Source organism: Myotis davidii, unplaced genomic scaffold, assembly GCF_000327345.1.
Source record: "Myotis davidii unplaced genomic scaffold, ASM32734v1 scaffold420, whole genome shotgun sequence".
Lineage (NCBI taxonomy): Eukaryota > Metazoa > Chordata > Mammalia > Chiroptera > Vespertilionidae > Myotis > Myotis davidii.
The window spans coordinates 108,522-122,186 of record NW_006294421.1 but is presented as its reverse complement, the minus strand read 5'-3'; the positions used below and the strand labels follow the sequence as shown (position 1 = coordinate 122,186).

Sequence of the window (13,665 nt, the reverse complement as noted above, 5' to 3'; positions counted from 1 at the left end):
AGTGGGGGGGGGAAAGGCCAGCAGGGGAGAGCAGTTAGGGGCAACCAGGCTGGCAGGGGAGGGCAGTTGGGGGCAATTGGGCCAGCAGGGGAGCAGTTAGGCATCCATCAGGCTGGCAGGTGAGTGGTTAGGGGGTGATCAGGCTGGCAGGCAGGCAAGTAGTTGGAAGCCAGCAGTCCCGGATTGTGAGAGGGATGTCAGATTGGAGGGGTCCCAGATTGGAGAGGCTGCAGGCTGGGCTGAGGGACACACCCCCACCCCCAGTGCACAAATTTTGTATAATAATAATAAATGAAAACTAATTATCTTCCTATAATAATAGTGAAAACAGATTCCTCTTTTGACTACTGAGGGACTAGTTCAGTACAAAGAGTCATCTAAGGAAATTCTTACACAGGAATGTGTTAAGAAATCGAAGAAGAAATTTATCAAGTTTGCCTCTGGGCTGGGGGTGAGGGAATTTTAATAAAGACTTAATTAACAAAGGAGAGGATATAAGTTGAATCTTGCAGGATAACTTTTTCTAGGCTGGCTCGTGATTGCAGGTCTTACCTTCTAGAAGAAAGCAACAAATTGTTCAGTATAGTTAGCATGTTGTTTGTGAAGAAGCCTCGGAAATGAGGGTGGATATGGCACAGTGCCTGGCACACAATGGATGTCACCTAAACATTGTTGATGGAAAAAGACAGTGGAAAAAGACGGAGGTCAGATTGTTGAGACTTTGTATTTCATGCAAAGGAGTTTGGTTGGCCAGTGGCAGGCACCATTGGAAGAAATGCAGCAAAAGAATGGCACGATCCAATTTAAATACTATGAAGGTCACTGTGGCAGCACTTACTAGGATTTGGGACTTAACAAAAAGTCATTTAGGAAATATTGAGGATCTAGCCCATTGTAGTAGTAATGGCCCTGGAAAGGACCAACCTGGTGAGTGAATGAGGGCAGTGAAGGAGGGAGGAATCCAGCTCGGCTCTCAGATGGCACTTCCATGATTTGGGGAGTGTATCGCTGGAACTGATAACTAAAATCAGAACTATAGGAAGTGGAACAGGTTTTGAAGAAAAGATTAGTTAGCCAGTTTTAGACATTTTGAACTTGAGATATCCATGTTGAGGGTTCTAATGGGCACTTAGAAACGTAATGCTAGAGACCACAGAGTGGCCCAAATTGAGACACAGATCTGGGAATAATGGATATGCAGTGAAATTAAGTGATAATTTTAAGGGGATTGGGGCATAAAGTATTACAAAAATAAATTAAGCTGTCAATGATTTGGCAACGAGGAAGTTACTAAAAAAGCTCTTTTATTTATTTACTTTTAAATATATTTTTATTGATTTCAGAGAGGAAAGGAGAGGGAGAGAAGAGATAGAAACATCAATGAGAGTCATTGATCAGCTGCCTCCTACACACCCCCTAGTGGGGATCCAGCCTGCAACCCCGGGCATGTGCCCTTGACTGGAATCTAACCTGAGACCCTTCAGTCCGCAAGCTGACACTCTATCCACTGGTCAGGGCTAAAAAAACTATTTTAGCCAAAACCGGATAGAGTGTCGGCCTGCGGACCGAAAGGTCACAGGTTCGATTCCGGTCAAGGGCATGTACCTGGGTTGCGGGCACATCCCCAGTGGGAGATGTGCAGGAGGCAGCTCATCGATGTTTCTCTCTCATCAATGTTTCTGGCTCTCTATCTCTCTCCCTTCCTCGAATAAATAAATAAATAAATAAATAAATAAGTTATTTTAGTGGCATGGTGGTAGCAGGCCAAAGTGCAGTAGGTAAACAAGAAGATAGAAAGGGATGGACTGAAGCCAGAGTAATACCTGGGGTTCTAGGAGCAAAGAGAAAAATACAGGATGCAGAGAGTCCAAGATTTGCCTTGTGTTTGTTTATTTGTTTTTAGGATTAATGGAATTTGAATATATCTATCTGATCACATCCACTAACTTCACTGGCTGCCTCTAGCTATTTGGTTTATAAATCACAGTAAAGGAGGAATCTCACAAACCCTGATGGTTGCTTAGATTTCTCTTCTCTCCCTCTCCCTCTCCCTCCCCTCCCCCTCTTCTTCTCCCTCCAGTTTAAACAGCCTCACACAGATATAATAAGTTCACCTGAGTGATTTTCTTTCTCAGTCCAATGAAAACTCATGTCCTCGGTAATGCTTTATGGCACCAACAATGTTCTTTTGGGGAGGTATGCATGGTGTACTGTCATCACCCCAGAAATTCTGGCAGGATTTCATCAGGGAGTATGAACCTCACTGGGAATTTACATGGGCATAGCGGGAACTGTTTGCAGACTCACGTAACAGAGACTATTCCTTTAATAATCTATTAATCAATATGTCTTTTTCCTATGCTGCTAATTGGGAATAGCTCATAACCTTTGTTATTTCTTATTAATTTTAAAATTTAAAGTTTCACTGCCCCCTCAAAGAAAATCGTAAATAAAACATATTAAAAAAATAATTTCCCTCCTCACTTTCCTAAAAAAAAATTATTATACAGGAGGTTAACTCACGCCAGCCATGCAAGCCAGAGACATTCGGGACATCCTATTTCCGTGCTACAGAATGGGAAGTGTACATCTATTATCATTCCTATCACAGCTAGATCTAGAGGAGAAAATATGATTTCCCACAGGAATTTCTAAATATATGTTACTACTGTCTACATACCGTAACTCTCACATATGATATTGCTAAATAGGCATAGCTCTTTACATAAAAAAAAAGTTTCCTTGGGTAGCATACTCATAAATATTCAGAGTTTTTGCTTCACTCTTTATTTTTCTGACCTTCTCATAAATTTATATTTTCTCAGCAGAAATCACCCATCCTAGTATGACAACAAGAACTGAGGTAGGCAAGCTAGCAAGCTGGCAGGTTACTTCCTCTCTGGCTCAGTTTTTAGTCATTCTGCACACTATGCAGCACTGTGTTATAGCTGCTGTGTTATACAAACAGAATGACTCTGAATCCGACAGCCTTGAACAAACCTGGCTCCACCATTTACTAGCTGTGTGACATTCAGCAAATTATTCAATCTTTCTATGCTTTAGTCTCCTCCTCAATAAAATTGAGGGTATATTGGTGGTGCCTCCCTCACAGAGTCCTGTGAGTGTTAAATGAGAGAAATGCTGATATGCTGCATGGCATACACAGGGACAGTTTAGTCATTACCACTTTGGAGCACAAAAAGGATATGCTATTTTACTCCCTTTTGCAATTTAAAATAATTCCCCACCCATCGCTGGGGTATTACATAACTTGAACATGCAACAGGTATTTTTCTTGAATTTGATTCTGTAATAAGGTGAGGTACCAAGAGTGAAATGCTTGCTAGCATTCCAATCTTTCTTTTCCCTTTACATTGAGTTTTAATAGAAAGCATCAGAGTGGGAAGAGATACATTTCTTATATTCATTGTGATTTTTTTTTTATTTCTTCAGGTATCTTTGGGCAGAAACTGGAGGAGACTGTCCGTTATGAGAAGAGATATGGGAACCGCCTGGCTCCCATGTTGGTGGAGCAGTGCGTGGACTTCATCCGACAGAGGGGGCTGAAGGAAGAGGGGCTCTTCCGGCTGCCAGGCCAGGCTAACCTTGTCAAGGAGCTCCAGGATGCCTTTGACTGTGGAGAGAAGCCATCATTTGACAGGTAGATTTTAATATTTTACCAACCATCCTTTCCTGGGATATTCAACCTGAACTGAAAGGATGCAGTGAGCTGAGACATTGTCATTGATGTTGTAATAGTGTAGATGATGTTAATGATGTGGTCACACAATTATGGATTGTTTTTATTAAGTTGCAGAGTCAAAGATTTGATACTTCAGATGTCTTTTCTATGCTTTTTTTACCCCCTTAAAACAGTTGTTTGTTTTTAAATATGTTTTTATTGATTTTAGAGGGGGGTGGGGAGAGGGAGAGATAGACAGAGTGACATCAATATGAGAGAAACATCGATTGGTTGTCTCCAGTAAGCACCCTAGACCTGGGACTAAATCCACAACCTGGGAATGTGCCCTGACTGGGAACTGAAGCAGCACCCTGCAGTGGTTCTCAACCTTCCTAATACCGTGACTCTTTAATACAGTTCTTCATGTTGTGGGGACCCCCAACCATAAAATTATTTTTGTTGCTACTTCATAACTGTAATTTTGCTACTGTTATGAATTGTAATGTAAATATCTGATATGCAGGGTGTATTTTCATTGTTCGTGACCCACAGGTTGAGAACCGCTACTTAGGGCATGGGATGATGCCCAACCAACTAAACCACACTGGTCAGGGGCCCCCTTAAAAACATTCTTATTGATTATTTTTCTTTGGTTCTAAGTTAAAACCGTATTTAACATTAGAAAAGTGAACCTTTTTAAAAAATATTTTTATTGATTTCAGAGAGGATGGAGAGAGAGAGAGAGAGAGAGAGAGAGAGATAGAAACATCAATGATGAGAGAGAATCATTGATTGGCTGCCTCCTGCACACCCACTACTGGGAATCAAGCCCGCAACTTGGGCATGTGCCCTTGACTGGAATCGAACCCGGGACCCTTCAGTCTGCAAGCTGACGCTCTATCCATTGAGCCAAATCAATTAAGGTGGAAGAGGGAACTTTTAAAGTACAAGTCTTCTCTTGTTTGATTTTTAAGTTGTTTAAGCTAAGGGATATTAAAAATATTGATAAAATTAGGATATTGGCAATGTATTTAAAAATAACTATTTATTATGATGATAGTAAGAAGCATTAGATTTTAAATAGATGCCTCCATCTTAACCCAAAAAAAATTTACAAAGAAACAAGAAGTATGGCATGGTGAAAGTTAGGAAATAAAGGAAGTTCCAGAGGAGAAAGTATACAGCCAGTTAAGAGTTAAACATTGTTACTATTTTGTGAATTACCTCCTTTCTCTAATTTAGTAGAAAAAAGAAATAATTTTTATCTTAATATTATTAATTTAACACTGTGTAGCAAAGATTTTTCCATATTAAGAATTGAAAAATGGGGTTATTTCAATATATTTCAATATATTTTACCTTAGTATTTTATTTCAATGTATTTTAACTTAGTATTTTATTAACTTATATTTTCCATTTATTATGTTAATGTTACATTCTTTGATTTGCAAGTGTGAAAGCGACTTAATATTCCTATGATAAACTATATTCGGTTGTTGTGTATTATCCTTGTTATATATTACTATATCTGACTTGCAAATAATATGTTAAGGATTTTTGGACCTATATTGACCAAACATATTTTGTAATGTTTTTGACTAGTTTTGTTATCAGAGGAATTCTGGCCTCAAAATTAGTTGAAAAGTGTCCCCTCTCCCTCTGTTTTCTGAAAAGTGTATGAGTTTGTATTATTTGTCTCATAAAGCTTTGATCAAATTTACTAGTGACATTATCTAGCCTGATGTTATTTTTGTGGGAAAGTTTTTAGATGTGGCTCTTCTAGCTTTTTCTTGTATCATTTCATTTATATCTGTCATGAAACTTGTCCATTCCACATAACTTTTCAAATTCATTGTCATCTTACTTTTTGTGTAATGTCTGTGGATTGTTCCGTTTTACTTCTGATGTTAGCAATTTGTGACATCCTTTTTTCTTAATCAGTCTCCCTAGTATGTTATTAATATACTAGAGGCCCGGTGCACAAATTCATGCACAGGTGGGGTCCTTAGGCCTGGCCAGAGATCAGGGCCAATCAGAGCCGGGCCAATTGGGGCCTGCTGGCCGGGGGGGAGGGATAGGGCATGGGAAGTTGGCCACTGGCCCTGAGAAGGGAGCCAGCCCTCGGTCCCCCTGGGAAAGGGGCTGCGTCCGCCACCATCCACCCCCATTTCCCCATCCCAGCCTAGGGCCCAAAGGCTTCAGCGGTGTCGGGAGAGGAGGGGCAGTCACTGGGCCAGGTGCGGAAGGAACGGAAGCCGGACACTGCCATTGGCACCCTGCCACTGCGTGGTTCCCCGCCTCTCCCCCTCCTCCTTCCCTCACCGCTGTGCTGCCACCGCTGTAGGTGGGCCAATTGGGGCCTGCCAGCAGGGGAGAGGGGTGGGGCACGGGAGGTTGGCTGCCAGCCCCAAGGAGGGAGCTGGCCCTTGGCCCCTCTGGGAAAGGGGTTGTGTCTGCCACCACCCACTCCCTGTTCCCTGTCCCAGCCCAGGGCCCAAAGGCCCCAGTAGGGTTGGGAGAGGAGGCAATGGTGGCCAGGCCGGGCGCATGAGGTTGGCTGTGGGAGCACACTGACCACCAGGGGGCAATTCCTTTATTGAGCGTCTGCCCCCTGGTGGTCATTGCGTGTCATAGCGACTGGTCGACCAGTCGTTCAGTGGTAAAGGTTGCTTAGGCTTATAGATATAGATAGATAGATAGATAGATAGATAGATAGATAGATAGATAGATAAAACTTTTAAAAGAACCATTTTTAGTGTCACTGATGTTCTCTCTTTTTCTGTCCTTTATTCTGTTCTATTATCCTTGGTGATTGTTCTTCCCCTGGTCATTGTTCTTTGTTTAACCCTGTGGAGTTCTACCCTTTGTGTGTTTATTTAGTATTTAGACCAAAGACTTGGTATTTAGACAAAGATTTAAGAAGACCTCAATGTAGAATTCAAGATTTTTTTTTTTTGGCAAAACGCCCTCCAGCCGCTTCTACCTCCCCAAACTACAACTTCTGTCTCCTTAGCTCAGCAAAACTATTGTTATTTTAAAGTCCTCATCCCATCCCAGGGTCTGGCAGATGCCTCTGTGTGCAAGCCTGAAGTCATCATGAGACTTATCTCCTTTAATTCCATACTCTCCAAGGTCACATGTTTGTACTCTTTGTTATTCAATATCTTATTTTACATAGTTAGACTAGCTTTCTCGTTTTTTAGTAGAAAAACTGTTACCTGTTATTCTGTGAGGCTGTGAGCAGATTCTCTCCTCAGCAGTCCTGAAATCCTGCTGGACAAGTTGTCAGGGCCCCTCTCCTGGGGCTGGGACATGTTCCTACTTAGGACTTGGTGTGCCCTCTAGTTCTGCTCTCTGAGACTTCCTTCCTTTTCTGCAAGAAATGGCTCCTTTTTCTAGTTGAGTTATTTCTTAGCCTATTTCCTGCCCATGAAAGGATCCAAAGTTTCCTTTCATTTTGAACTGATACTATCTGGGGTTTTTTCCCCCAAGTTACCACAATTTCTTTTAAAACCTTGGTTTTTATCATCTGTATTATAATTCACTTGTTGAGACAAAGTCACACCCATGCATCTCTTTGCAGACCCTTCCATAGTCCGTCTGTGAGTCAGGCTGCTATAGAATAATCTTAGGATTCTTCTAAATACTTTCGTGTTGCTGAGAGAATCTGTGAGGTGCTCCTTTAGTTCTTCTAGAGTTTTAACAAAGGGTTTTGCAGCCACACCCATCATAAAGGTAAACAGAAATCTTTACCTTCAGTTCTGTCTTACTAGCATCTTTGCTTTATGCCCATTTCCTACTTTGAGAATCTTTTACCAGCTAGAGATACTTGGGGCCACTATAGTTTCCCTAAATTTTTCTTCAGAGATGAACAGCTCCTTCTTTAGCCTCATCAGGAACATTTATTATGTTCTGAATTATGCAGACGATAGTCTTGCTAATTTTTCTACCACTGCTTAGTAAGCATTTACTTTTTCTAGCCTCTAATAGCAGTTTTCTCATTTGGCTTCCAGCTCTTACTAATAGGCTCCTTATTGCCTGCCCAGACTCTGCCATGTTCCAAGGCCGAGACCTATATTTTCAGTTTTTGCTGTAGCAGCACCCAATTTCTGGTACCAATGACTACTGCAGGCATCTATTGCTGCATTGCAAACCACGCCAAATTCTTTTGTTTAAAAACAACAGCAACCTTTTCAGACTCTGCATTTGGGCATTGCTGGGCAGAGACACCTTGCCTCCATTCCCCATGGTGCTTATTGCCTCAATCTTGTGCAGCTGCAAGCTGAATGAAGTAGTTAAGAGACGCCATTCAAAGTCTGGTATCTAAGCTGGGCTCATGGCTGGTTAAGCTTTGCTCTTCCTCTGTACACTCTTGGATCCTTCAGGGCTTCTCTCTTTAGCCAATTATTGGAGCTCTTTAAGGGGTATCTCAGGACTCAAGACAAGAGTGGGTAAGCTCAGAACGGGCACAATGTTAGGTTCACTAAATACTATTGGTCAAAAGTAAAGCCTAAGGCCAGCTCAGATTTAAAGGTATTAAAAGCCCTTTTTTTAAAAAAAAATATTTTTATTGGTTTCAGAGAAGAAGGGAGAGGGAGAGAGAGGTTGAAATATCAATGATGAGAGAGAATTATTGACCGCTGCCTCTTACACACCCCCACTAAGGATGGAGGCTGCAACCTGGGCATGTGCCCTGACCAGGAATTAAACCATGACCTCCTGGTTCATAGGTCAGCACTCAACCACTGAGCCATGCCAGCCAGGACAACTCTTCTTCTTGATGGAAGGTGTGGTATACATGTATGGAGATGAAAGAAATTGACAGTCACCATCTATCTCATTCATTTCTTCAGCAAATAATTTTGGAGTGTTTACTTTGTCTTAGATATAATTCTTTGTGAAAAAGACAGACCAGGTCTATTCTTTTTTGTGGAGTTTGCACTATTTGTGATGGTCAGATAAACAATGAACAGTCAATATATAAATAATTTCTAAGAGTGATAAGGGGTGAAGTGCTAATATGTTAGTAAGTGAAGTGGTGGAGATACACACCTCTTTCCTGAGTATGTAACATTTGGGTGTAGCTTGAATGATCAGACCTAAGATACCATAACTAAGATACCGTGGCAGCACATTGTAGGTAGAGGAGCAAGTACGAAGGCCCAGAAGAACATAACCCCACTGTGGCTGAAATACAATGAGTGATGATTCGAGTCCTCAGAGATGAGATTAAAAGAGTTGACCGTGTGTAGTCCAATAGATTATAATAAGACACTTAGTTTTTATTCTAAGTGAAATGGAAGTCTATTGAAAGATTTTTAACAAGTAAATGAAGTAATTTTATTTACATGTTTAAAAGGGGCACTCTATAAAGGAAAACTAAATAACAAAAGACTTTCATCTTTGTCACCCAGAACTAAAAATGCAAGAACTGAGGATAAAATCCAAATATTATAACCAATAAATACTTCCATTACTCTTATCATTGTGGAAATTGTAAAGGTTTTAGGAGCTCTGGCAAGGAGCCAGGGATGAAAACCAAAATATATACATATTTTTTTATCATATCACAATATTATAGTCTGACAACCTGAATGTCCTTGTTTTGATAAATAGATTGTCAAGTTTGAGGCCAGTCATAGGGAGGCAGATATGCAATTTACCAGATTCTGCTTATTAAATAAAAAGGATTCCAAGATTTATGAACAGTGAGATAAAAAGAAGAGAGTTACATATTTGTGTCAAAATTTAATTGTAAAGTACACCGGTAGGGAAATAAACAATCTCTAACTTCCCAAGGAGAGTGAGATTATTTTCAGAACCATATTCACATTTTTAGTTAATTGTCTGAGTTTGAAATTTTACATGACCAAGTCCTAGCTCAGGATTCTGTTTTCAGGATGTGAAGACAAAAATCCTGGGGACATTTGCTAGTTCAAGTTAATTTCACCAGTGTTCAAAATCAGAATGATTAAAAAAACAACAATACTTTAAAAATACAGACTATTAGGATTTAAAGCAAAGTACAAAAGGTTTTTATTGTGAAATATGTTAAAGAGCAAGAGTAAATAAATATTTTTCTTCTTTATTTTAATAATGCTTATATCTCACTAAATAGTCAACAGGAGTTAGCTTTCATCTTTATACTTATTAAAATCTGAAAAAATATTCTCAGGAATTCTGCAATGGTAATCTCTCATTTTAATAGTGAGGATTACTATTATTATAGCACTAATATTAAGGCCTAAAATTTGATTTTTAAAGTGAACTTTTAAAATCTATAATAATAAAAGCGTAATATGCTAATTAGATGGGACAGCCGAATGACTTTCTGGATGTCCTTCCGAATGAAGTCAGGGCTGTGAGGGCCGAGCCCCTTGCACGAATTTCGTTCATTGGACCTCTAGTAAGATTATAAAACTATAACATAGAAAGTGTTATTAAAATTTAATAAATGTTATTAAAGTCATTTTAAATTATAACATTTTGTATATGATTTATAATATAGAAATATATATGAAGAAAAGGTGACTATTTCAAAATTAAATAACCCAGAGAGTTATTGCTATATATAACATAAATATATATATAGACTTAGACATATAGCTATATTAAAATACAGATATATATATATGCATATATATGTATGTAAGTATTGGAATCACACAATTTTTACATTTTGCCTTTTCTTATTAACATATATCATGAAATGAACAACTCATATTACTAAGTTGTTTTCAAAAACATGATCTCAAGGACTATGTAATAATTTATCATATTAGTACCCCAGTTTGTTTTATTCCCCCTCTGTTGTTTTCAATGTTTTGTACACATCAGACCTATGCCGACAAGCATCTGTATTCATAAATCAGCCTGTGGTTTTGAAACTATAGATGCATTTGGAAGATAATGTTTCTGTGTTTAAATGAGAGAAACATTTTGTCCTGTGGAAGAAGAGAAAAAAGACAGTAGAGAAAAAGAAATTTGGAACACACACTATTTGAATTTAGAGAGGTTGCCAGTGCATGGGCTAGCTTTTATTAGACCATGCACTTTCTCCACTTCTTTAATTATATTAAACGTTATTTTTCCAGTTCTGAGGTCCAAGTTTAAGACTTGCATGTATGCATGACTTACTGTGTTTACAGTTAGATGACATTTTCCCACAGTTTCCTTGACCAAAATGAATTTTGTGAGAAAGGACATTCTCAATGACCTGAAAAATTTTGTATTTTATCAGTTTATGTCAACTCTAAAAAAAACAACAACAGAAATCGTTTCTATCCATTCTTTCCTTCGTTTCCTTTTTTCTAGTTAGGAATAAAAACAAATTAAAACTCAACATTTTTTTATTCAGCTTCCCCCCTTGGAGGGGACACGATGAAAAATAGAATGTGTAAAATCGCATTAGAAGCCAAGTGTTATCTTGTTCCCAAAGCTCTCCACATGGCATCAGCTGTTAAAGAAGACTCATTACGGAAGAGCTGGGAACATAGAGTCAAGAATGGCCTTGTGGGTATCACTCTCACAGCATTAATTGCTCGGCAACAAATTAACTGCGTGCTTACAACACAGCCTTCAAGAGCAAGGACAGCAGGCTGCGTGAAGCCAGGGATTTTACACGTTCCGTCCAAGAATCCCATAAAACAGCTGCTGTCCTAGGCACTCCAGCTGCCCTCCCGCACACCCAGTTCATTCTACCCTCGCTCCTCCTCCTCAGCTTCTCCCCTTTTGTTTATGTTTTATTTGTTTGGGTGACTGAGTTAGGACCCTTAAACAAACTGTAAGTCTGCAGAAATAAAATGGGGAAAAAATCCAAATCTGAAAATGTAGAAGTCAGGAAAGCCAGACACATTTTAGTTTTAATCTCCCGGCAGCAATATAGGATTGAACATTACTAAGCAGGGTTATAAAAGGTGGATTTGAAAGTGAGGAGCATTACTGACATAGTAGAGATTCTCAAACATTAGTTTACATAAGAAATACCTACAAAGATATCTCAAGATTCAGATGCCTAGACCCCATTGCCTATTGTTCTGATTTTAAAGATTGAAGGATGCCTAGGAATCTGCATTTAAAATAAATCCTGAGTTGAGTTTTTATGCCTGGTCTTTAAACCATAACTTGGGAGATATTGGCCAGACTATAGGCTACAGGAATGTGGGGTAAAGGGCAATGCTCATTTGAAGTGATGCGCCTCAGTTTTCTCATATATGAAATGAGAAAAAGTACCATCAGCCTCATGGCATTATTGGAAGCAACATACTGGTTCTGACTAGGCTAGGTAAGTGTTGTGCTACTGTGAAAGATAAATTATTTTCTGGGGTATTCAGTTCATGTGTAAAATATATATCTTGCTAGCTTCTAAAATGGGCTGAAATTTTAGAACATACTGAAAAGTACTTCCTTGCACGTGTATGCCTTGATCCATGTGAGAAAGCAAACACGGAGCATTTAGTAGCAAACTATATATTGTAGAGCCCTTGTGTCATAGTGTGAAATATTTAAGGTTAAAGATAGGGATTGGGGAGGAAGGTGAAAACAGCAAGTGGTAGCTTAAGGTCATGTGGATAAAAAGTTGAAAAAGCAAAGAACACATTTCCAGGAGTTTGCTAAGGCAAGCCCTTGTGGGGGATGAAAAGATGATTTCCCTTCTATCCTTCTAAGTTGTTCTTGCTGGACTAATAATCAAATTAACATGAGACAGATTAACTGGAGAAAATGACCAAGTTTATTATGCATCTACATGCAGGGAGTTCCATACAGCTAAGAAACTGGAGAGCACTTTGGGCAATTGAGGCTTATGCGCCATCTGGACTGAGGAGAGGAAGGCAGGGGCCTGGGAAATCAAAGGAAAAGTAGACAATTTACAGGTAGATGAGAAAGAGCAAACATGTGGCAAATTAATTCTTCCATGGCCACCCGGAAACGATGGGACATGGAGGGGAATCTAACAGACTTTCTTGGCTCTCCCTGTCTGCCATAGTTAATTCATATGTGCTGAGGTGAATATGCTAAGGTTCCCTTCCTGAGCCGGTTTTATGGTTTGAATTTCTGTAGGCAGGTGAGGTGGAGGAAAGCTCCCCCAACCCTTAAGTTTGTTGGGTTGTGTTTTCAACTTGAAATCATCTGCATGCCAGGGAGGCGCATTCTGGTGAGACTCATTGTAGACCCCTACACACTGAATGTCTGGATGGTAAAATGGTTCCCTATTTCCAGCACCCTAAATGATTCTCAGAGGTCGAGAGGCATCAACCCTCTAAACTCCTGAACAGCTGTTTAGCTATGGTAACTCTTAACGTACCTATCTTTTGATGCAGTTCTTAGACATTATGGTGGCATGACAAGACTTGGTAACCATTATCTTAGAGTACTTCTCAAACTTGTCATTCATACAGTACCATCAACTTTGGTCATATCCATATAACAACTGTACCAGGTTTACTGGTATTTTTCTTTGCCTTTATTCACTGTTCTCTTTGTCAATTTTGTTGTAAAAGGAACTTTGTATCATTACTGTTGGTTGCAAACCAGCATCATTTGCCATAGATACAAAGTCAACATAGCATAAATGCAGTGACTACAAAGCGTGTTATTAAATGCTAGCTGAACACAGCTGCTTTCCATAGACTCTGACCCCTAGTTCCTCTCCTGATTTGATAAAAATAGAGATTAGCTAATGGTAATACCACTTTAACACTTCTCTCATTCCCAGCTGGAACTTCCTGTTTGATATAATCAGGAGAATTGAAAGGTAATGGGGGAAACACTAGAGTTCCTTCTCTGTGATTTGATGTCACCTAGTGTCCGTTTTGCGTGGCACCAGACATGGAATCGTCCACACTTTGGGAAATGCAGTCAGGTCACTCTTCACTCACTCTGACAGGCCTACTTCCCCCAACGCTTGGCTTCTTGTCTAATCAGGACAATGGGTATAATTCTGAAGGGTTCCATGAAACCTCCTTGTAAACATACCAAGGTCT

General features: G+C 39.6%; 1 protein-coding gene across 11 annotated transcripts in view; it reads left to right on the top strand.

Moving 5' to 3' along the window:
* The window catches only part of ARHGAP24 (Rho GTPase activating protein 24), a 537,541-nt gene that overhangs the window by 487,598 nt on the left and 36,278 nt on the right, over positions 1-13,665 (top strand). For all 11 annotated transcript variants that reach the window (XM_015567154.1, XM_006768662.2, XM_015567153.1 and 8 more), the window contains one exon: positions 3,454-3,661. In XM_015567154.1, coding sequence (XP_015422640.1) covers positions 3,454-3,661 — 208 coding nt within the window. The remainder of the gene's footprint in view (positions 1-3,453; positions 3,662-13,665) is intronic.